The 22,426-nt window shown below is 37.5% G+C and overlaps 1 protein-coding gene across 3 annotated transcripts; it reads left to right on the top strand.

The window, feature by feature from the left end:
- LOC128246738 (uncharacterized) lies at positions 1-13,056 on the top strand. 3 transcript variants are annotated; one of them, XM_052965134.1, is made up of 9 exons: positions 1-145; positions 1,257-1,447; positions 2,754-2,865; positions 3,317-3,439; positions 5,255-5,332; positions 6,207-6,267; positions 8,016-8,131; positions 9,522-9,633; positions 10,638-13,056. In XM_052965134.1, the coding sequence occupies exons 1-9, from the start codon at positions 140-142 to the stop codon at positions 10,826-10,828; spliced, it is 990 nt and encodes a 329-aa protein (XP_052821094.1). In that variant the 5' UTR covers positions 1-139; the 3' UTR covers positions 10,829-13,056. The 3 variants fall into 3 exon arrangements, with proteins under 3 accessions (XP_052821094.1, XP_052821093.1, XP_052821096.1); XM_052965133.1 differs by lacking the exon at positions 1-145 and adding an exon at positions 183-320; XM_052965136.1 differs by lacking the exon at positions 1-145 and adding an exon at positions 186-324.
- The last annotated feature ends 9,370 nt before the right edge of the window (positions 13,057-22,426 follow it).

Genomic DNA, 22,426 nt, shown 5'->3' with positions numbered 1-22,426 from the left:
ATTAATGATAAATAAAAGCTTACGATAATGTGTTATCAATATTAGTGCTAAAGAGCGTTAAAACAATGAACTCCGAGTGGAAGATACAATATAATTGAACTGCTTTGATATTATAAAATAGGAAAGGATACAGAAGAGTATGACTGTGAGTACTTCTATTGATGTTGGTTATCTATCATTTATCGGGTCATGTTAGAATAATCCACTGATTAATAATTAAACAAACCATACACTATTGCTTTGTGATGGACGGATTTAAGGAGACATATCCGGATTAATCGTGGATGACAGATACACAACTGTTCTGTGCTACTTTACATGTAGGTAAGATGTTGACAATCACACACACTCAAAAACGGACGCTCAAAAACACCACGTTTTTCAGCCAAGTTGAGAGGATTTATCGTAGCGATGATGTCGAAGTTGACGTCGTAGTTCGTCGTCCAAAAACTTCATTTTATTATTCAAATGTTGTTTTCAAAGATATATATTGCTATATAGGGTGGAACACATAAAACGTGAATCTAAAATATTAAATCAATTCAAACTTTATAGGAGTCTGAAATTAGTTTTTTATCATTACAAGATACAAGACCAGATAAAAGATACAAAAACTTTTATTTAATGTCGGGTATATGCTAACAAAAAACTTAAGCTCAATGATCGAGCTATTTTCCGACATGGAACCTATTAAATTGTCCACGTTCATATTGTGGTGTGTTTTTTGTGGCCATCTTTGACGCAATGTTCAACTTGGTTTGGTCCAAAATGCTATAGTACATAGTTTTATAAAAGATTGTTTGTTTAATACAAACAATATCAATATATTGATGTCTGAAAAATATTTCAACCAGCGCAGACACTTTTAAGAAATTCATCATTACTGGATATGAGAAAACTAGAAGTTCATATTAAATTAAACACTTTGTACTTTTTACAGCCATCATGGACGCCATCGTACTTATACATTTTTAATATACTATTACCTATTGTCATTTAAATCTGAAAAAAGTATTTCAAGGGCAGTGCTTTCGTATTATTTGTCGGATATTGACGCAAAAAAGGAATTCAATTTTAAAGAGGGGGTGCGCGCGGGTACGCCCCCGTCTAAACCCGCTAGTGATGGCTATACAAATATGCAACCACCATTTCTTTATAGTACTATGCAAGGATTCAGTACTGAACTATTCCATTGCAGGACTGTTTTCCCCTGGAGTTTTATTGTATTATTGTAAAAATCATATTATATTTCCAAGGCCAAACCTCAACAACTTTACTCGATGGTGAACATCAGACCGGAAAGAGAGTCTGGGTCATGGTCAGATGACTGGATGACATCACCGGAAATAGACGAAGAAGCACCTCTGTTAGCAGGAACGACGATGACGTCACCACGAAGGGAATCTCAATGTGACACGCCTACGTCACAGCGCGGCAGTCAAAACAGGTGCGCGTCTCCGACTAGCACTTGCTTGTAACTCGCTGACCAACAACAGCATATATAAGCTTGTCTACTGAACTAGAGTATAACTTGCTGGTAACAATTCACAATATTAAGTGGCAACGATCGTAAAAACATCTACTGTAGTATATAAAAAGAAGTTGTTTTAACATGTTATTGTTTCGTTGCCTCTTAAAGTGACTCCCTCATTGTTTGAAAAATGCCCTTCGTAATTACGAAAGAAAGTGTAGCAAATCAAAAGAAGTGTTAAAAAGCTGGAACCCTTCAAATATCTTTTTTAAAAATCACAACCTTTCATTAGCGCTTATAACGCGATTGAAAATTAATTACGGATGTGGTATTGCGTGATTGGTTGATTGACATAATCACGTGTTGTTATCAATGATTCCCTAAAAGGTCAGCATATCCACCACTTTTGTTGAAGTCGCGTTGACCGTGTGGACCAGCCGGCTGTTTTCTATTCTTTCTTCTTGACTTTACCGGCGTGAGCTCAAACCCCACTAAAACCAAAATACTTTTTTATGCTATTACTGTTTTTCCTGCAATTTCGATATGGAGTTAAATGATGATAAAATAATTGTTTTCTGATGCATTACCGGGAAAACTCTTTTTTTTGTCCACAACATGAGCGAGTCACTTTGATGTATTTATACAAAATATTTTGTTGAACGACAAACACAATTCCAGGGTTTCAAATGTTTTCTATTATTTTTTTTTACCTTTTAAAATGAAAAATAGAGCAGTATACGCCGCTTACATAGCCCCGCCTTCGGTCTTTTACTAGATTTTGATTGAATGTTTAGTTTCTTAAAACACTAAAGCACACTTTTTACAAAACTGCAGCCTGATGGAGCACTGTCAAAACATTATTTTTTGAAACAGGTGTGTTTGAGAAAACTAATCGCCAAATCAAACTCCTGTAATAGACTGCCCTTTGTTTCATTTAAAATGGTGAAAGAAGTTTAATTGTTTTAAGTCATTAGAAGCAGAATATTGTCTTCCGGCGTAGCATGTGTGACGTTATTTATCACGTGGTATACACACACTGTTTTACCGAACCGTGCCAAAAAGGTTAACCCAACATTTACCAATGGCGATATTTGATAGCTGTAAAATTGTATGTTTACTGTTGCTCGTCAAGAGATAACGGGTTATAATTAAAGGGCACATGTCACCGTACAGATTGATGATGAAAAAGCGAAAGTTAAATTCGAAATTCGTTAGGTAGTTGGTTAGAAGCTCCAATCGCTAAATCGGTTCTTTTCGGTAAATTCCGTATGATTCGTTTCAGTGGCAGGGACCGGAAGGTAGTTCTAGACCTTGAGGACACAACGCGTCTGTACCACTACATGGACGAGGCGGCGGAGTTCCTGCTGTATCAATTGGATCAGGAGAACTCTCGGGTATCATATAAATTTTCCGCCGGGTTTATATGGCAAGGGATACGGATGTTATGATCACATGAAAATTCTCGCCAGTCACCATTAATTCTAAGAATGATTATACTTATTTAATAAATACTGTTTCGTGGCATTCTTTCAGGCTTCTCTTTTGAAATATTGATCTATATTGTGTATTCTATCTGAATAATGCCCACAATATAAAATATTACTTAAAACTCAAAACATATAAGTTGAGGTTAAATTTACGTTTAACGTCGGGTTAATGGCATACGACTTTCGTGATGTTTAAAACTTTGCGATACTAGTACACAACTGCTATTATCGCACAGCTAAATGCGATTCTGATCAACGAATGATGTCTTACACAGTTTAAAATACTAAATTATGCTTGAACACACATAATCTTTTTTGTCTTTTGTGCTAATACGGTTATTTTACAATGCATATCCAGGAACGTCGAATGTCTTTGTTTACCGACCGTCCGCCTCGATGTGCCAAGGTTAAGGCCGCGCTCTCAAAGGTCATGATCGCTCTCACTGGCGCCAAGGGGATCTCGGCCACCGTCCTTCTACAGGTACTTATGCCACAGGGTCAGAATCTTTGAGATAAATTCCGAAATAATTTAAATGTCTTTGGTAAACTTATCGCAGGTGTATTTATTCTCGTTTGCTTTTATGCCCTTTTACGTCGTTTTTTCAGTAAACATCGATCATTAGCACTGGCCAGACATATAACATTCCGATGCAGATTGAATTATAGTTGTTCACAGTAAAGAAACCACGTGTGTTGTTATTTTAGCTAGTTTTCCGCACGTTTCAAAAAAGGATCATAGCTGCAATTTCAATACCTTAAATTTGTTTCAATCTGATTGTCTCAGTATCATGACGTTGGGTGACCTCTAACGAATAAGTACAGTGGCAAAATATGACCACAGCCAATGGTAGACTTGCGAACGGAATAGATTAGACATATCCTCTGTATAATGAACTCGAGTGTATTTTCTACCCATCAGCTGGTGCGTCTCATTTTGTTGCTATTCGTGGACTACCCCACGATAACAGTAGCATAATAACGGAAAGACCGATCAGATCTTTAACAATAACATATCCGAATACATTATACAGAAACATGCCAGACTTAGCGTTGCTATAACAAAAACATTACACATGTACCAAAATAGTGTGAGTTTACAACATATCTACATCTTCTTGCTTGTCTCGTAATGCTGACGGTAACAGTGATCCGAACGTATGGTAGAAATAGGAACGGAGTATATTAAACGTGTCCAAAGTATAATGACCACGGGTGTATTTCCCCTATTCAGCGGGTTTGCCTCATCCTGTTGACGCTAGTGGGCGCCTTATATCGTGATGACCGTAGCTAACAGTGATCCCAAGCTATGGTAGAAATAGTTTAAGCCCGGAATTATAGTTACTCTATTTTTTTCCAGCCTAATCCTCCGGTACAAACAAAATTAAACCGTTGTTATACACACGTTACTTCGGAGACAATAGAGTCATTGGACTGTTACATGAATTTCAATAGCTCGATATTCACCTTTTATTTGTACCGGCATGGGAAAACCCAGTTAAGTCAATTCCGGGCTATATATATTGGAACGGAGGGTATTAGAAACGTCCATTGTATTATGGCCACTTGTGGAATGTCTTCTCTTCAGCTGATTTGTTTCACACTGTTGACGCGAGTGGACACCTTATATCGTGATAACAGTAGCGGTAGAAATAGGAACGGAGTATATTAAGCATTTCCATTGTATAATGGTCATACAGTGTATGTTCTCCTTTTTAGCTCGGGTGTCTAATCATGTTAACGATAACTTAATCATCACATCATGATAACAGTGAGCCCAACCTATGGTAGAAATATAAACGGAGGGTATTAAACATGTCCATTGTATAATGCCCTGGTGTGTATATTCTCCTCATCAGCTGTTATGAGTCATGTCAAGTTCTCGCTAATGGACTCAGAGGGTATTCAAAAAGTCCATTGTATAATGGCCACGGATGTATTTTCTCATCATCAGCTTTTATGAGTCATTGTCAAGTTCTCGCTAATGGACTCAGAGGGTATTCAAAAAGTCCATTGTATAATGGCCACGGATGTATTTTCTCCTCATCAGCTTTAATGAGTCATTGTCAAGTTCTCGCTAATGGACTCAGAGGGTATTCAAAAAGTCCATTGTATAATGGCCACGGATGTATTTTTGTACTATTGAGCTGGTGTATCTTTATCATGTTTACTCTAGTGGACGCATTACCATAGGACAACATTTAGCAAGCAGTGAGCATAACCTATTTTAGAATACAGAACATAATATATTTAACATGTTCATTGTATAATGGCAACTGATTTATTTTCACCTCTTCAGCTGGTGTGTCTCATTATGTTGACGCTGGTGGACGCCCTACCCGACGAACACTCTAGCAAACGCCGCGCTCTACAAGTGGTGGGTATATTGGTTACGTCATATTGTATTTTTCACACAAAAGAACAATATTGGTTAAGGTACAAGTCATGACAACATTATAAGTTACAGTCCTTCCTGAAAATGTATACATGTATGTTAAGTAATGTTTTCATACAAAATCGTTTACAAATGGATCAAATATATTTTTAATATGCACATAATGCACAAGTCAATTGTAAAGGTCCGGGGAATAGCGGGGACTTTGACTTTCGGTCCAGCCATCCCCGGCTAAAATCCGGGGACGAACAGATGGTAAAATCCTCGCCAAATGCCCCCGCACCCTAGGGGCCCTAGGTAAGGCACATTCCCCGCTATATTTAAAGCGAAAACAAAACCACCGGCACTGCGGGGCCACCTGAAAGGTAAAAACACGGCCCATTTCCCCGGCTATCCCCGGTATACCCCCGGACCGGGGGAGGGGGCGTGGTTACAATTGAGTGGTGCATAATGAAACATGTGTTTATCTAAACACAAACGACAAGAATGTGCCGAAATGTTTCAGTTTTAATATTGTTTAATGGATCATGCGATACATTGTATAACGTTAGTCGCGGGTATAATTCACTTGCATATGCAATCGTCCAAGTTTTCTTTTTTTCAATAAAGGACAAAAAAGTTATTAAAATACGCCCAAAATGCACAATTTCTGACTAGAAATTGTTGAAATTCATGGGGAGTATACCCACCCACCAACACTTTAAAGCAAATAAATTTCGGTTCTGAGGGAAGGGCGCAAGTCAAAAGGTTACGCCCCATAGTTGCACCCCCTCTAACGTTGAATCCTGGAACCGCCCTTTTATTCTTATGTTTTGAATTTGCAAGATTATGATTGTCTTAGTGATAATTATTCCAGAGCTCATACGTGATGTTAGGGATCCAGACCATCAACCTCGTCATTGTCGTGTTGATATCAGGTCAGACGTTACTATTTGACCGCCTTGGTTTTAGCATGTAACTTGTATTATAGTACAAAAATATTCTTGAGAAAAAAGAAACGTAATATTAACGTTATAATATTTTTTTTCGCAAATCGTCTGATAATTCTACGTTGTTTACATTTTTTGAATATACTGTATCAGATCGAGGTTTTGCAGAGGGCAATTTTGCAAATCATGTTCCAATTTTCGAAATGAAGTTCAATTAACTAGTGTTTTTTTATGCTTTTACAGAAATAGTACTCTTTGGACTGCGCAGATTATTTATTCCAAAAGTATATACATGTACTCTGTAAATGTTGTTTTTATTGTATACAAATTTTATATAAATTGGCTTTGAAAGTGTATCATTTTTAGCTCGAGTATTCGAAGAATAAGAAGGGCTTTACAACTCGCCCCGGCGTCGGCGTCTGGTTAAAGTTTAAGGGCAATTTGTGATTTCCACTTATAACTCCAATACCCTTCATTCAATTCAATTAATACTTCACACTGTTGTTCAGGGCCATCACACAATGAGGTTAGATAACTCTTTATTATCATTTATAAATATTATGGCCCCTGATTGACTATGGAACTTCGGTTAAAGTTTCAGGGCAGGTTGGTATATTTATTAATAACTATATCCTTCATTCAAATGACTAGATACTTCACACAGTTGTTCAGGACCATTCCACATTGACTCCATATTTTCCTTTATACAAGTTATGGCCTCTGATTGACTTAGAAACTTGGGTTAAAGTTTTAGGGAAGGTTAAAGCTTTAGGGCAAGTTGGGATTTTAATAAAATACTTTTATACCCTCATTCAATCGACATAATACTTCGCAGAATTATTGACGACCATCGGACAACAAGTTTACAACAACTCCATTTCAACCCTAATTACAAATGTGACTTGTGTCATTGTTCAGGCAGGCTGGTGGGAGGGCAGCGACAAAGTCACCTTATGTAACTAATAATTTTAGTCACCAACCTTGGTATATATATAGGAAGAGTTTATGGAGACCTTTCATGTGATTGCGTTTGAGGCCCCCAGGAACAAGGTCAAGGTCAAAGATTTTTCCAGAGACCTTTCATGAGATTATGTTTTAGGCCCCAAGAGTTATGGTCAAGGTCACTGTTACTGAAAATGGAAAAATGGTAACGAATAACTTGATTGATATAGTGTGACCAAACTTTGTATATAGGACAAGTTTATGGAGACCTTTCATTGGATTGCCTTTTGCCCCCCTAGGGTCAAGGTCACTGATCACTGTGACCAAACTTGAAATGTAGAGAAAGTTTATGGAGGACTGTCATGGGATTGTGTTTGGGGCCCCTAGGATCAAGGTCTCTGTTACAAAAAAAAATATAGAAAAAAGCAGTTGAAACTGAATCAGTTCTGCCAATCATTAAAACACCCGGTTTTGTCACATTGGGGTTCTTGTTTACTTTTTAATTTGATTTTTTATTGCTTTTGAAAGGCACATATAACATCATTGTTTTCACTTCTTAGACAAAGCTGGTCTTACGACAGCTCTTGTTATTGAAGTTGTTTCATACAAAACCATGTACAATTACACGTACGTTTGATGTGTTACCTGAACTCATTGTAGTCTCTGTAATTAAGGGAGTTTATTTGAACCCAAGCTGCCCTAGTGCAATAACTGAATATTTAAGTTGAAGCAGTAATTGAGCTCCCGTATTCATTGCATAAAGATGACGGTCAAACTTAACTTTCCGCCTCCAGTTCAAATCGCCCAGCAGATCCAGCACCGGAAGGTCAGCCGGATATTGCTGTTGCAGTCCTACATCGCCGCCGTCCTCCTGTTTTCCGGGATATATACCGCTACATACAGGCTACAGGTGCGTGGTTTTAAGCACTATTGGCCGCGTCCGGATATGATCCGTGATTTAGCGGCGGATCCGTGGTCTAGTGGAAACACACTTGTCTGTCAATCATGGTCACAGGCATTCGGAACTCCTCCGCCATTTTTTTCAAAAACAACCTCGGATGTATTTGGACGGTTTACATACTCAAAAAGAGGTACGTTTAAGTCCGCTGCAAGTAGATCGCGTAGTAATTTTATTTAGCAGTTAAACTTTATGTCTTAACTCTCGGGAATCTGAATTATGTTTGCAATAATACACTTCACTGGTAATCAATTTAAACTTAGATCAATAAATACAACTCTAAAACACTAAATTTAATTAACGATATAATTCAAACAAATACGAACTACTTCAACTGATGTACCGGCATACATCCGAGATTGTTTTTGAAAAAAATGGTCGAGGAGTTCCGAATGGGTCACAGGTTCGATTCCCCACCTCTCCACTAAAATACTTATCGTCTTCCGGGAGGAACGTTAAATGGGGGTCCCGTATGACAGTTCTATACACTAAAGAACCAGGGTAGCTCTAACCGTGGTTACATTCCGTCTTTGCACTATGCTCCAAAACCTAAACTAACTAACAATCTTTTCGGAGCACACTCCGAATTGGCTTTGCCCGAGTTTGAGGATAAGTAAGATTACACACACTCCGGCTATGCACATTTGAAAATCGGTTCGGCCTTACTTATTAGGTAGTGATATTTGCTTGAGCATATGACAAGTCCCTTGTTTGCATTCTTTATAATATTAATATTATCTTTTGTTTCTGAAACCGTGTTGTCAGTTGCGATTCAAATATGTACATGATTCAAATGTACTAAAATATGTCGCCATCCTTATTGTTGTTGTTGTTGTTGAGATGTTGTCGTGGCGCTCGCGGTAGCCATTCATTTTGCATAAGAAGCCCAAGGGAGACCAAACCACTGGCACCGGATATCAAATCAAATCATTTTTTTTTAAATCCAAAAAAATCTTAATCGCTATATACTAACATATATACAGTACAAAGTTTAAAAAAAACCACACACCATATTTTTCAATATTTTATCACATGTTTGGTATTATTATTTTTAGTTAAGATAAAAATAGTTTGGATTTAAAAAAAGAAGATTAAGCTTGAAAATCCGGTGCCAGTGGACCAAACTCGTGGTCGCGAGCATCAAACGAGTGACCACTTCTCAAAGAACCGTTGGTCCATGACCGCCCTCAAGTTAACTAGTAATTTCATCTATAATTAACATTTGTCTCACCCCAAAGAAGCATAAAATTAGCAACGAAAAGTTTTTATTTATATTCCCTCCTCTTCCATTCACTGAAAATAATACGACGTATTGGCTTATTAAATTCGACATATTTTCCAGCCGTCGTCGTGGAAGTTCGTGGCAGATCCGCAAGTGTTGGAAGATCCTGTCCAGATCGTTGTCCTCTACACGCGATTTCTTTTCTTCTCCGTTTCCACGGCAACGCTTTGTGGTAAATATATGGTTGTCTGTTTTATGTAAACAAAGTCCTGTATTCAAATCTAGCAGACATGACGAAAAAGTAGAACATTTATTTTGTCGCAAGCCTGTTCGATATTGTTAACCAAGGTCTTTTTCTTCAAATACATTTAAACAGCGTTGTTTCGAACACCGTTAATTCGAAAATATCACGATTTCGAATTTATTTTTTGATATTCAATAATCCGAAATCGCTCCCGAATCGGCATTTCACACCTATTTATGTACATGTATTTCAAAACAATATTATTTTTAAAAAGTCGTTTAAAAGAAGGTATACATTTTGACTTGCATTTAACGATTTGTTTTACCGTCTCATTGGGTGCAGCGGACGCCCTACCGAAGCAGTTGCTCGCGCGGTGATCATGAACTTTGATTTTAGTTATTTTCGTATAACATTCTTTAACGGCCATCCTTGTAGCCCTTTGCCCCAACATAGAAGCGGCAGGACGACCAACCGAATCAGTTGTATCCGTCATGAGGGTCATTCGTACGAGTATGACGTTACTTGTTGTTTAGTATAGAACCGAGTCGCAAACGCGCATTTATCTATTTTCTCACAACTTAACAAATTGCAACATAAGACCTTACCCCCAAAATGGCATACGTATATAGTTGCTGACTCATTAAAGCTTCACTCTCACAGTTTTGACTTTAAAATTTGTGTCTCAGAATCAGCTGATTTTGGTATTAATGCCTCCAATTCAGTCATTTACGATAACTCATTTGTTTGAAAGCTGCCTAAAAGCACATTTTCATAAAGCGTTTCTAGCACTTTTGGCCACGAAATATCGATTTTCGAGCGAAAATATGAAAAACTGCAATCTGATCTTTTGTCAGCAGTCTTGTTTCACTGGTTTCAAGACCTGAACGCAAAAAATGGCTCATTCCAAGGTATTGTCAAAACGGTCAATCTGTGAGAGTGCAGCTTTAACGTATATGAATCGTCTTACATGTTTTATACATTTTCCCAACCAGGAGCGGCGGACGCCCTCCCAAAACAGTGGTACACATGTCTATTCGTGTCCGCTCAGATGTTACTCAGCTTCATGTATTTCACTTCCGTCCTCGGGGCCACAATACGCAAGCGCAAGATACCGGAAATCAAGCGGGTCGCCACTTCGAAGGAACTCATGAACATACGTCAGAGTTTGAGCCGGCGGCCCTAGTGTGTGACGGAGATTATGCGTTGCTGTTTGGCAGCGGGGTGTTAGCGTTGAAAGAAAAATCGAAACATTTGACCGTTCTTACAATGTTATCTGGGACTTATGTTTACATATGCGACCCTGAAACAGTCAGTATGCATATCAAGTGAAGTTTTTGTATGCACATTTACAAATATCACGGAGGCACTTGTTTTTAGAATGTTTAAACGAAGTTTGTTTGTGCTTGAGGTAAATTGGTTACGGGGTGTCCCCCACTCTTACTGGAGCCGATTCATAAAGCATCACAGTGAAATTATTCCACTGAAAACCTTCTCTTTTTACTAAGTTGAATTGTAAGAATAAAAATACTGTTTTGTTTTCACCAAAATAATGAAAAAAGCAAGAAAAGTTCTACTCATTACGTGGTTAATAATTATGGAGAATATAAGGCATTTAGGGCAATATAGAGGGTAATGTATTGATTTATCAAAATCAATGTTCACTTATAAGCTTTATGACCACAGCCCCAGAACTCTCGTGTCTGACTCAAACATGTGGAGATTAAAGTGAAATGAAGGCAAAAGACGAATTTTATGCAGAAGCCCAATTTTGTGTCATACATAGTGATTGTATGTTTTAAAACGTTGTTATTTTCATTGCCATAGTTTTATGTGTTTAAACGTTCATCTCTTCGTCCCTGTGGAATTGATCAGAACGATAAAATAGTGTGAGATAATTGACGGACTGTTGCACTTTTCAGCTCGTCTGATTTTCAAAGAAAACGTTGAGGTTTTGACGTTATGGTCTAGGTTGAGGTAGTGACGTTATCGCCTAGGTATAGGTAGTGACGTTATCGCCCAGTTTGAGGTAGAAATGTTATGGCCAGCTCGAGATAGTAACGTTATGGCCAGGTCGAGGTAATGACGTTATGGCCAGGTCGAGGTAGTCACGTTATGGCCAGGTTGAGGTAGTGGCGTTATGGCCAGGTCGAGGTAGTGACGTTATGGCCTAGGTCATGGTAGTGACGTTATGGCCAGGTCGTGGTAGTGACGTTATGGCCAGGTTGAGGTAGTGACGTTATGGCCAGGTCGAGGTAGTGACGTTATGGCCTAGGTCATGGTAGTGACGTTATGGCCAGGTCGTGGAAGTGACGTTATGGCCAGGTTGAGGTAGTGACGTTAAGGCTAGGTCGAGATAGTGTCGTTATGGCCTAGGTGAAGGTAGTAATGTTATGACCTAGGTGTTATCGTCGGCGACGTAGTTGTGGTCGTACAAAAAACCGTCAAAGTAAGCCATGGTTAGGAAACCATTTCACACCTTAGGCAGTAGAAAACACTATTTATAATTCTTCGAAACGACGGTAATGAGGAACAGGAAGTGATATCGTAGTGTATTTTGGATTTGTTTTGAGTATCAATGAATCCTATGAAAACTGACGGTAAAAACAACATTAGAAATACTATTCGTCATAAAAAGACGAGGTTTTGTCTATATTTAAATTTAATAAGGTAACGCATTAAATCAAAATACAATAAAAGTTTTTGACTTGCTTGAATGGGATCAATTCGTTCAATGTTTGTTTTATTCATTCATTTTTTTTCTTTCCCCCATGCGAGTACTTTTCCATATTACACAGTATAGTGACTTGCCGAGTTTTAGTAAAAGCTGAAGCATGTCAACATTCTTTTAAAACAGATATGAGCTGTCATAAATTGGAACACACGAGGTGTAATTAAAAAGGGACGGTACTTTGCTGTTCCACTCATTGGTATACTGATGAGTAGTTTCCCTTCGGATGTACGAAATAAGCGTTATTTTAATGGTTTCGAAAAAAGTATGCAGAAACACATGCAAATGTAAGGCTAAAAAATCATTTCGGGGGCATTCATGCGATTTGGAATTAAAAAAAAACATGCAAATCAAACTTCAAATGTATGAGAATGATCAAACGCAGACGCATCGCATGAAGTAATCAGGACAAACGATTAATGCCGCAATAAATCAGGTTGACTAATTTGTACGACTGTTATTACGAACCCTTAACTATTGTGAAAAGAAATTCATGATAATAAAAATGTTGATTCATTTTGTCATTGTTCAATCTAACATGGTAACTGTTTTATTGAGCAAGGCCGCCTTATAGAAAATATTATACCAAAATGATTGTTTTCTAACAAATATAAGTTGACCAATAAAGTACTTGAACAATTTCTAATGAAAGTGTTGCTGTTTTGATATTACTATTAAAGAGTTCCGTCTGTTTAATATAAATAAAAATTAAAGAGATTCGTTCATGGTTTGTACAATGCACTTTTAACGAATTTTCTGTTTTTAAATACGACATAAAGTGTGTAAAATCATCAGAATCATTAAACCTTATATATTGACAGCTTGAAACCTCAAATTTTGTCTGTGAAGTTAACGATTTCCAAAACCGTTGCTTACGTTATTCAGAAAAGAAGGCTGTAGAGTGATTTGTTGGAAAATGTATTCATTGTAGTAAATAAAGGTTACAGTATACTATGTACGAGTCTTTCTGGCCGAATGGACAAGATATCGGTTTTCTGTATTTTTTTCATGACCACACCTAAGCGTGTGTTCGCTCCCGACTTTTATACTCGGTAAACCTCGTTTCCGCAAAACACCCTACGCTCGGGTCGGAATGAACCTATCTTACACTCTCGGCCATGGAAGATACTTATAATCTTTCCGGACCGCCAAAAGGTCAGTTTCCGGTTAATATGTGGAACCCTTCCCCCCGAGATAAATGACTTGTTAGTGATTCACGGAAATATCTCACACACTGAATTAAAGGAGCGCCCGTTAATGTTTCTGATCACTAATTGGCACCACCATTTTCGGATTTCATTTTATTTCAGGGTTTATAGAAAGGTGAATCCCATTTCGATACGCTAAATATACTATATAGTCTATAGAAGGCAATATCAGTCAGAAATGGTGTTTTTTTTATCCCTATCTCATATAGATTTTCTTATTTAAAGCTGCACTCTCACAGATTTACCGTTTAAACAACTTTTTTATTGATTGTCTTGGAATGAGCCATTTATTGCGTTGAAATATGCAAACCAGATATATAAGACTGTTGACAAAAGATCAGATCGCAGATTTATATATTTTTGTTCGAAATTAATGTTTAATGGCTAAGCGTTACTAACTGTTTAAGAAAAATGCATATATGCGTATACACATCAACCTTTGAACTTAAATATGATCTGATTTTTTGTCAGCAGTCTTATATTACTGGTTTCTATGCATGTTCGCATAAATTGGCTCGTTCCTAGACAAAACATATAGAAAAGATGCCAAAACGATAATTCTGTGAGAGGGCATCTTTAAATGCTTACATCAAAGCTATTTCGTACCATCTCTTTCTAGAATTATTATTTTTATAGTTCTTTACCTAGTTGCATATTTGTTTTCGAAAATCAACTTTTGAGACATCAATATATGCCTGCAATCGCTTTTATTATAACTTAATTCTGATGGAGCATCAATCGCAATCCTCGGCCATTTTCCATATTGAGGGCAAATTACACCGATTTCGAAATGCCTACTCATTGTTACATGCCTTATTTCTTTTAATTTACACATGCCAGTGAATCAAAGCATTTTTATTCCATCTCACATCATTGGCTACCTTCCATATTTATAGGTTTTGAAGCTGAATGGTTTGTGATTACAACAACAGGCTGAACATGCTGGATCTACTCGATCTATTTTTTATCGTTTACATTTCACCGCATTGTGTGTCCTCGTACACCGGAAATTGTCATTTTATCGAGTACACAGTGGTTACGTTCAACCAACTTTATTTTTCTTAAGAGAAGCGTTATTTTTTTTTTAATTCTAACGCTGTTTAATGTTAAGTACACATATGGAACTTTCTCTCCTTATATAGTGTTGGGGTGGTGAAGCACTAGAATTCAGTGTTATTTCGCTTGCAAATTGGTCAATAATTTTAATAATAATGAGTGAATTCACTTAGTAGTCTGTGACATTAAACAACTTCGGATGCGTATTGAGTTTTTAAAATATCAACATTATTAACATTTAACTATTCTGCAAGTAGATCGCATAGTGATTTCAATTAACAATTTAAGTCCAAGTATTTGACTATAAGGAAAGTTTATTTTTATGCAATAATAAACTTCATTGGAAATGAATATGAACGTAGGAATACAAATTACACGTAGAAACGCTACACTGAATTAGTGTGATTAATACATTTTACGAACTACTTTTTTGATGTACCGATATACTCCCGAGTTGTTTTCGATGGAATATGGGTGAGAAGTTCAGTTGGAGGAGTTGCTGTAAGGGCAGTCCAGGATTTAGCGTTTGAGAGGGCGCAGAACAACCTTTGATTCACACCCTCTTCGGAAAATATATTGTTTCAATCTGGGGGGTTTCCCACTCAAACAATTTGCAACTTTTAAGTATAATAAAGGTGCATTTTGATGTAAAATATTCTTTTTTTTCCGATATTACCATCAGAAATATAGTGGTTGATTCGACCATGAATTTGATTTTCATGTTCTTTGAGTTTATTACAAGTTCTACTTTAAACTTTTGTGGTAGTATACAGTAACTGCACGTGGATTTACTATTACACAGGAATCACACGTGGATTTTCTATAACGACCATACAGGAATCACACGTGGATTTTCTATAACGACCATACAGGAATCACACGTGGATTTTCTATTACTATCACACCAGAATCACACGTTGATTTTCTATTACTTTCCCAAAGCAATCAGACGTAGATTTTCTATTACTATCCCACAGGAATCACACGTGGATTTTCTGTGACTATCTCACAGGAAACACACGAGGATTTTCTATCACTATCCCAAAGGAATCACCTGTGGATTTTCTATCACTATTACACAGAAATCACACGTGGATTAACTATCATACAGGAATCACACGTGGACTTTCTATTACGAACACAATGGAATCACACGAGGATTTTCTATTAAGATCACACAGGAATCACACCTGAATTTTCTATTACTATCACACAGGAATCACACGTGTATTTTCTGTTACTATCACACAGGAATCACACGTGGATTTTCTGTTACTATCACACAGGAATCACATGTGGATTTTCTAATACGATCAAACAGGAATCACACGTAGATTTTCTGTTACTATCACACAGGAATCACACGTGGGTTTTCTGTTAATATCACACAGGAATCACACGTGGATTTTCTATTACCATCTCACGGAATCACACGTGGATTTCCTGTTACCATCTCACTGGAATCACACGTGGATTTTCTGTGACTTTCACATATAGAAGCACACGTAGATTTTCTATTACTATCACACAGGAATCACACGTGGATTTTCTATTACCATCTCACGGAATCACACGTGGATTTCCTGTTACCATCTCACAGGAATCACACGTGGATTTCCTGTTACCATCTCACAGGAATCACACGTGGATTTTCTATTACTATCCCAAAGGAATTACACGTGGATTTTCTATTACTATAACACAGGAATCACACGTGGATTTTCGGGTACTATCTCATAGGAATTACACGTGGATTCTCTGTAACGACCATTATACAGGAATCACACTTAGATTTTCTATAACGACCATACAGGCATCACACTTAGATTTTCTATAACGACCAGACAGGAATCACATGTGGATTTTCGGGTACTATCTCATAGGAATTACACGTGGATTCTCTGTAACGACCATACAGGAATCACACGTGGATTTTCTATAACGACCATACAGGAATCACACTTAGATTTTCTATAACGACCAGACAGGAATCACACGTGGATTTTCTATTACTATCCCACAAGAATCACACGTGGATTTTCTATTACTATCACACCAGAATCACACGTTGATTTTCTATTACTTTCCCAAAGCAATCAGACGTAGATTTTCTATTACTATCCCACAGGAATCACACGTGGATTTTCTGTGACTATCTCACAGGAAACACACGTGGATTTTCTATTACTATAACACAGGAATCACACGTAGAATTTCTGTTACTTTCGCAAAGGAATCACACGTGGATTTTCTGTAACGATCACACAGGAATCACATGTGGATTTTCTATTACTATCACAGAGGAATCACACGTGGATTTTCTGTTATTATCACACTGGAATCACACGTGGATTTTCTGTTATTATCATACTGGAATCACACGTGGATTTTCTGTTACTATCACACAGAAATCACATTATTACTATCACACAGGAATCACACGTGGATTTCCTGTTGCTATCACACAGGTATCACACGTGGATTTTCTAATACTATCCTAAAGGAATCACACGTGGATTTTCTGTTACTATCCCAAAGGAATCAGACGTTGATATTTTATTACTATCACACAGGAATCACACGTGGATTTTCTGTTACTATCCCAAAGAAATCAGACGTGGATTTTCTACTGCTATCCCAAAGGAATCACGCGTGGATTTTCTGTTACTATCACATAGGAATCACACGTGGATTTTCTATAATTATCCCAAAGGAATCACACGTGGAATTTCTATTAATATCCCACAGGAATCACACGTGGATTTTCTGTTACTATCCCAAAGAAATCAGACGTGGATTTTCTACTACTATCCCAAAGGAATCACACGTGGATTTTCTGTTACTATCACTTATGAATCACACATGGATTTTCTATAATTATCCCATAGGAATCACACGTGGAATTTCTATTAATATCCCACAGGAATCACACGTGGATTTTCTATGACGATCCCACAAGAATCACATGTTGATTTTTGTTACTTTTACACAGGAATCACACGTTGATTTTTTGTTACTTTTACACATGAATCAATAGGGGTTAAACGGTTTTGCAGGCTGGATAGAGATTAAATGATTTCGCATGCTGGGTATATATTAAGCGTATACGCATGCTGGATATGGATTAAACTGCGTCGCAGACTGGATGGAGATTTAACGGTTGCGCATAATGGATATATATTAAACGACTAAGCATGCTGGAAAGGGATTTAACTTCCTCGTAGGCTGGATAGGGATTAAATGACTTAGCATGCTGGATAGGGATTAAACTGTTTCGTAGGCCGGATAGGGATTAATTGACTACGCATGCTGGATAGGGATTCATCTGCTTCGTAGGCTGGAGAGGGCTTAACTGACTAAGCATGCTGGATAGGGATTAAACGACTAAGCATGCTGGATAGAGATTAAATGACTAAGCATGCTGGATAGGGATTAAACTGCTTCGCAGACTGGATAGGGATTAAATGACTAAGCATGCTGGATAGGGATTAAACTGCTTCGTAGACTGGATAGGGATTAACGACTAAGCATGCTGGATAGGGATTAAACTGCTTCAAGTAGACTTGATAGGGATTAAATGACTAAGCATGCTGGACAGAGATTCAACTACTTCGTAGGCCGGATAGGGATTAAATGACTAAGCATGCTGGGTAGGGATTCAACTGCTTCGTAGGCAGGATAGGGATTAATTGACTAAGCAAGCTTGATAGAGATTAACGACTAATCATGCTCGATAGGCAGTAAATGACTACACATGCTGGATAGGATTAACGACTAAGCATGCTGGATAGGGATTAACGACTTAGCATGCTGGATAGGGAGTAAATGACTACGCATGCTGGACAGGGATTAACAACTACGCATGCTGGGTAGGGATTAACGACTAAGCATGCTGGATAGGGATTAAAATGCTTCGTAGACTGGATGGGGATTAAATGACTAAGCATGCTGGATAGGGATTCAACTGCTTCGTAGGCCTGATAGGGATAAAATGACTAAGCATGCTGGATAGGGATACAACTGCTTCGTAGGCTGGATAGGGATTGATTGACTAAGCATGCTTGATAGAGATTAACTACTTATCATGCTGGATAGGCAGTAAATGACTACGCATGCTGGATAGGGATTAACGACTAAGCATGCTGGATAGGGATTAACGACTAAGCATGCTGGATAGGCAATGAATGACTATTTATGCTGGATAGGGATTAACGACTTAGCTTGCTGGATAGGGATTAACGACTACGCATGCTGGGTAGCGATTAAGGACTAAGCATGCTGGATAGGGAATAAATGACTACGCATGCTGAAAGGTATTAACAACTTAGCATGCTGGGTAGGGATTAACGACTAAGCATGCTGGATAGGCAATAAATGACTACGTATGCTGGATAGGGATTAACGGCTTAGCATGCTGGATAGGGAATAAATGACTACGCATGCTGGATAGGGATTAAAGAATAATCATGCTCGATAGGGATTAACGACTAAGCATGTTGGATAGAGATTAACGATTAAGCATGCTTGATAGAGATTAACGACTAAGCATGCTGGATAGGGAATAAATGAATACGTATGCTGGATAGGGATTAACGACTTAGCATGCTGGATAGAAAATGATTGACTACGCATGCTGGATAGGGATTAACGAATACGCATGCTGGATAGAGATCAAACGACTAAGCATGCTGGATAGGGATTGAATGACTACGCATGCTGGATAGGGATTAACGACTTAGCAGGCTGGATAGGGAATAAATGACTACGCTTGCTGGATAGGGAATAATGACTACGCATGCTGGATAGGGAATGATTGACTACGCATGCTGGATAGGGATTAACGACTAAGCATGCTGGATAGAGATCAAACGACTAAGAATGCTGGATGGGGAATAAACTGCTTCGTATGGGGCTGCATAGGGATTAAACGACTTAGCTTGCTGGATAGAGATTAAACGAATAAGCATGCTGGATAGGGAATAAACTACTTTGTTAGCTGGGTAGAGATTAAATGACTAAGCATACTGGATAATGCTTAAACGGCTACACATACTGAATGGGGACTAAACGACTTTGCAGACTGGATAGGGATAAAACTGCTTCGCAGGCTTGAAAGAGATTTAATGACTAAGCATGCTGGATAGGGATTAAACAGTTACGCATGCTGCATAGTGATTATATGACTAAGGATAGGGATTTAACGGCATCGTAGGCGGGATATGAATTCAACTGCTTCGCAGACTGATTAGAGATTAAACGACAACGCATTCTGGATAGGGATAAAACGACTACGCATGCTGATAGGGGTAATTCGACTTCGTCGGATGGATCGGGATTAAACGGCAATGCGGACTGGATCGTTATCAGTTAGCTACGCATGCAGGATATGGATTGAACGCCTTCGCTTGCTTAATAGGGATTAAGCTGTTTCGCTATCTAGATAGGGATTTAGCAGTTTCGCATGCTGGATAGGGATTTAGCAGTTTCGCATGCTGGATAGAGATTTAACGACTGCAACGTAAAAAAACTACGGTGTAGCATTACGAATGCATATCTAATGAAGACGACGTTATTAAATGGCACGCTTTGTCTTCGAGCATTCATATCAAGACTACACTTGACATCTCCTTCACGATTCATTACAGATACTGCCGTCCGTTGTTTGTCTCATTATTCGCTGCCTCCTTTGTGCGGAAACGACTCAATTTCGATTCTAATTATTGAATCGGTCTTCAAAAAGCTAATAGTATACCTGTCACTAGTTTCCGCATGAGTGTATATTAATATCTAATTTGGAAAACGTATTAGTTTCACCGAACTTCCGGTCTTATTAAGAAAATGAGGGCTGTATCGAATTTAAGTATTTTTTAACACTTTGTTGGTACACTTTATACAATCTCAATATCGTAAACATGTAAATATAATAAATGTTGAGATGAAATCACAACCCGAATAGTAAAATATTCATTAATTGCTCTCATTTTATTGTGATTTCACACCAAATTTAAACACGTCGAGATATTTTATTCTGTGTTATTAATTCTGAGATTCTAAAAGTGTGCACTTAAGAAATAAAAGTAAGCATGCAAAACTTTTAATTAAATCGTGTTCTTTTTTGAAAGAAAGTAACTCATCTATTCAAAATGAATTAATCATAAAAGAAACAAAACGATAAAGAAAATTACGTAAACCTTTCTTTTGACTATAAACCAACAACTGCAATTAATGGAGAGAGGTAAACAATACACACAATTTTAGACAACCCTTACGCGTTCGGATTTCGGTTAATGGTCATATATATGGACAAGTTAATGAACTGGGAATAGATGTCATCCTTGTCTTATCCACATTAGTATTAATACTATTATTGAACTTATTAATAAAGTAATGGTTTGTCGAGTTTTCGGAAATGTGGTGACTGTTTTCTTCAAAGCCTAACATTAAGGTAAGTGTTGATTCTGTTTTTGATTTTTTTCTCACTTTTATTTGTTAAACTGAACTCCTTATGGTCATTAATTGAGTTTTAAATTGATGACTAGGACAATTTGGTCGGGATAATTTCCATGAGCCATCACAACATTCATAAACAATACTTTTGCATACAATGTACGTGGAATTATCAAGATATCAATAGCGTCTATGCATTTGTTCGGTAACTGCAAATCTCACATTGTGTTAGTAATCGTCACCCATTCTTGTAGAGCGGCTCGCTCCAAACGAAGCCTTTTCCAATCGAAAACAACCTCGGGTGTACATTGACGATTTTTATTTTTTTAACTGTCTGTGTTTAAGGCGTCAATGACTTATGATTCTCTGTCTATTTGAAGCATAACATAGGACCCCTAACTTTGCGTCCCGACTAAGGTCGCGGACACTTTCGGTCTATTTTAAAAGGTAAAACTTTCGCTTAAAATAACGTGAAAATACCATGTCACATAGGCAAACATTTTTCACCGTTGTTAATTCCATCTATTATCTTTCGACGCATAACATATATTAAACAATCTATCCTACAGGAAATCTAATTTTTACCGCGGATATCAGCGGAAGTACATAGAGGATATTTGTTTATTTGTACGATCGTTTTTATTTCACGAGTGTCATAGAAAAACAAATTTTCACGAGTGACGAAGTTTTACTAGTATTTTAATTTATTTTCATAATTTCCACATTTTTTGAAAAGGGTATTTTTTACGCTCCTACCCGTAGGACGCCCCTAACACAAATTCTATTTATATAATAGCTGATGACGTAGCTGTCAATTTTCTATTTCCTGTTTGTTGAAATAAGTTCTCTGATATTCTTTTTTTATAGTTAATTATTTGCTCGTTTTTAAGTGAAAAGATTTTATGAAAAGTAATCAATGAAGTTTTATTAGTGCATTTATGTTCCAAAAAATAACGAAAACACCTTTATTTTAAGCGGGACATGAACACCTAACCAAATTACTACGCCGTCATTTATTGAATGGATAATTTCCAGATTGTATTTCCTGATTTCCAGGTAATGATGAGGACCACGCTAGTTTGTTGACAAATTTTGAGGCGTGGGTGGTGTAAAAAAAATCGGTAAATCTTGTAAATTGTTCTGTGAACTTTTCGGGAAGTTTGTATTGCAACAAAAAACAGTTCAAAATACATTTGAACGATGATTAACATTCTATTTAAGTTCGAACAGTTGTATTATTCTGTAATTTGTTTGGTATGAAAGCAAATGCTCGAACATTAAGCTTCAATATCAAGAAAACGTTTGTAAAACGGGATAACCATTTTTCTAGTAAACGGTAAGT

The sequence above is a fragment of the Mya arenaria genome, chromosome 9 (assembly GCF_026914265.1).
Source record: "Mya arenaria isolate MELC-2E11 chromosome 9, ASM2691426v1".
In the NCBI taxonomy this organism is placed as follows: domain Eukaryota; kingdom Metazoa; phylum Mollusca; class Bivalvia; order Myida; family Myidae; genus Mya; species Mya arenaria.
The sequence above is the reverse complement of the archived record's forward strand: the minus strand, read 5'-3'. Positions and strand labels throughout refer to the sequence as shown.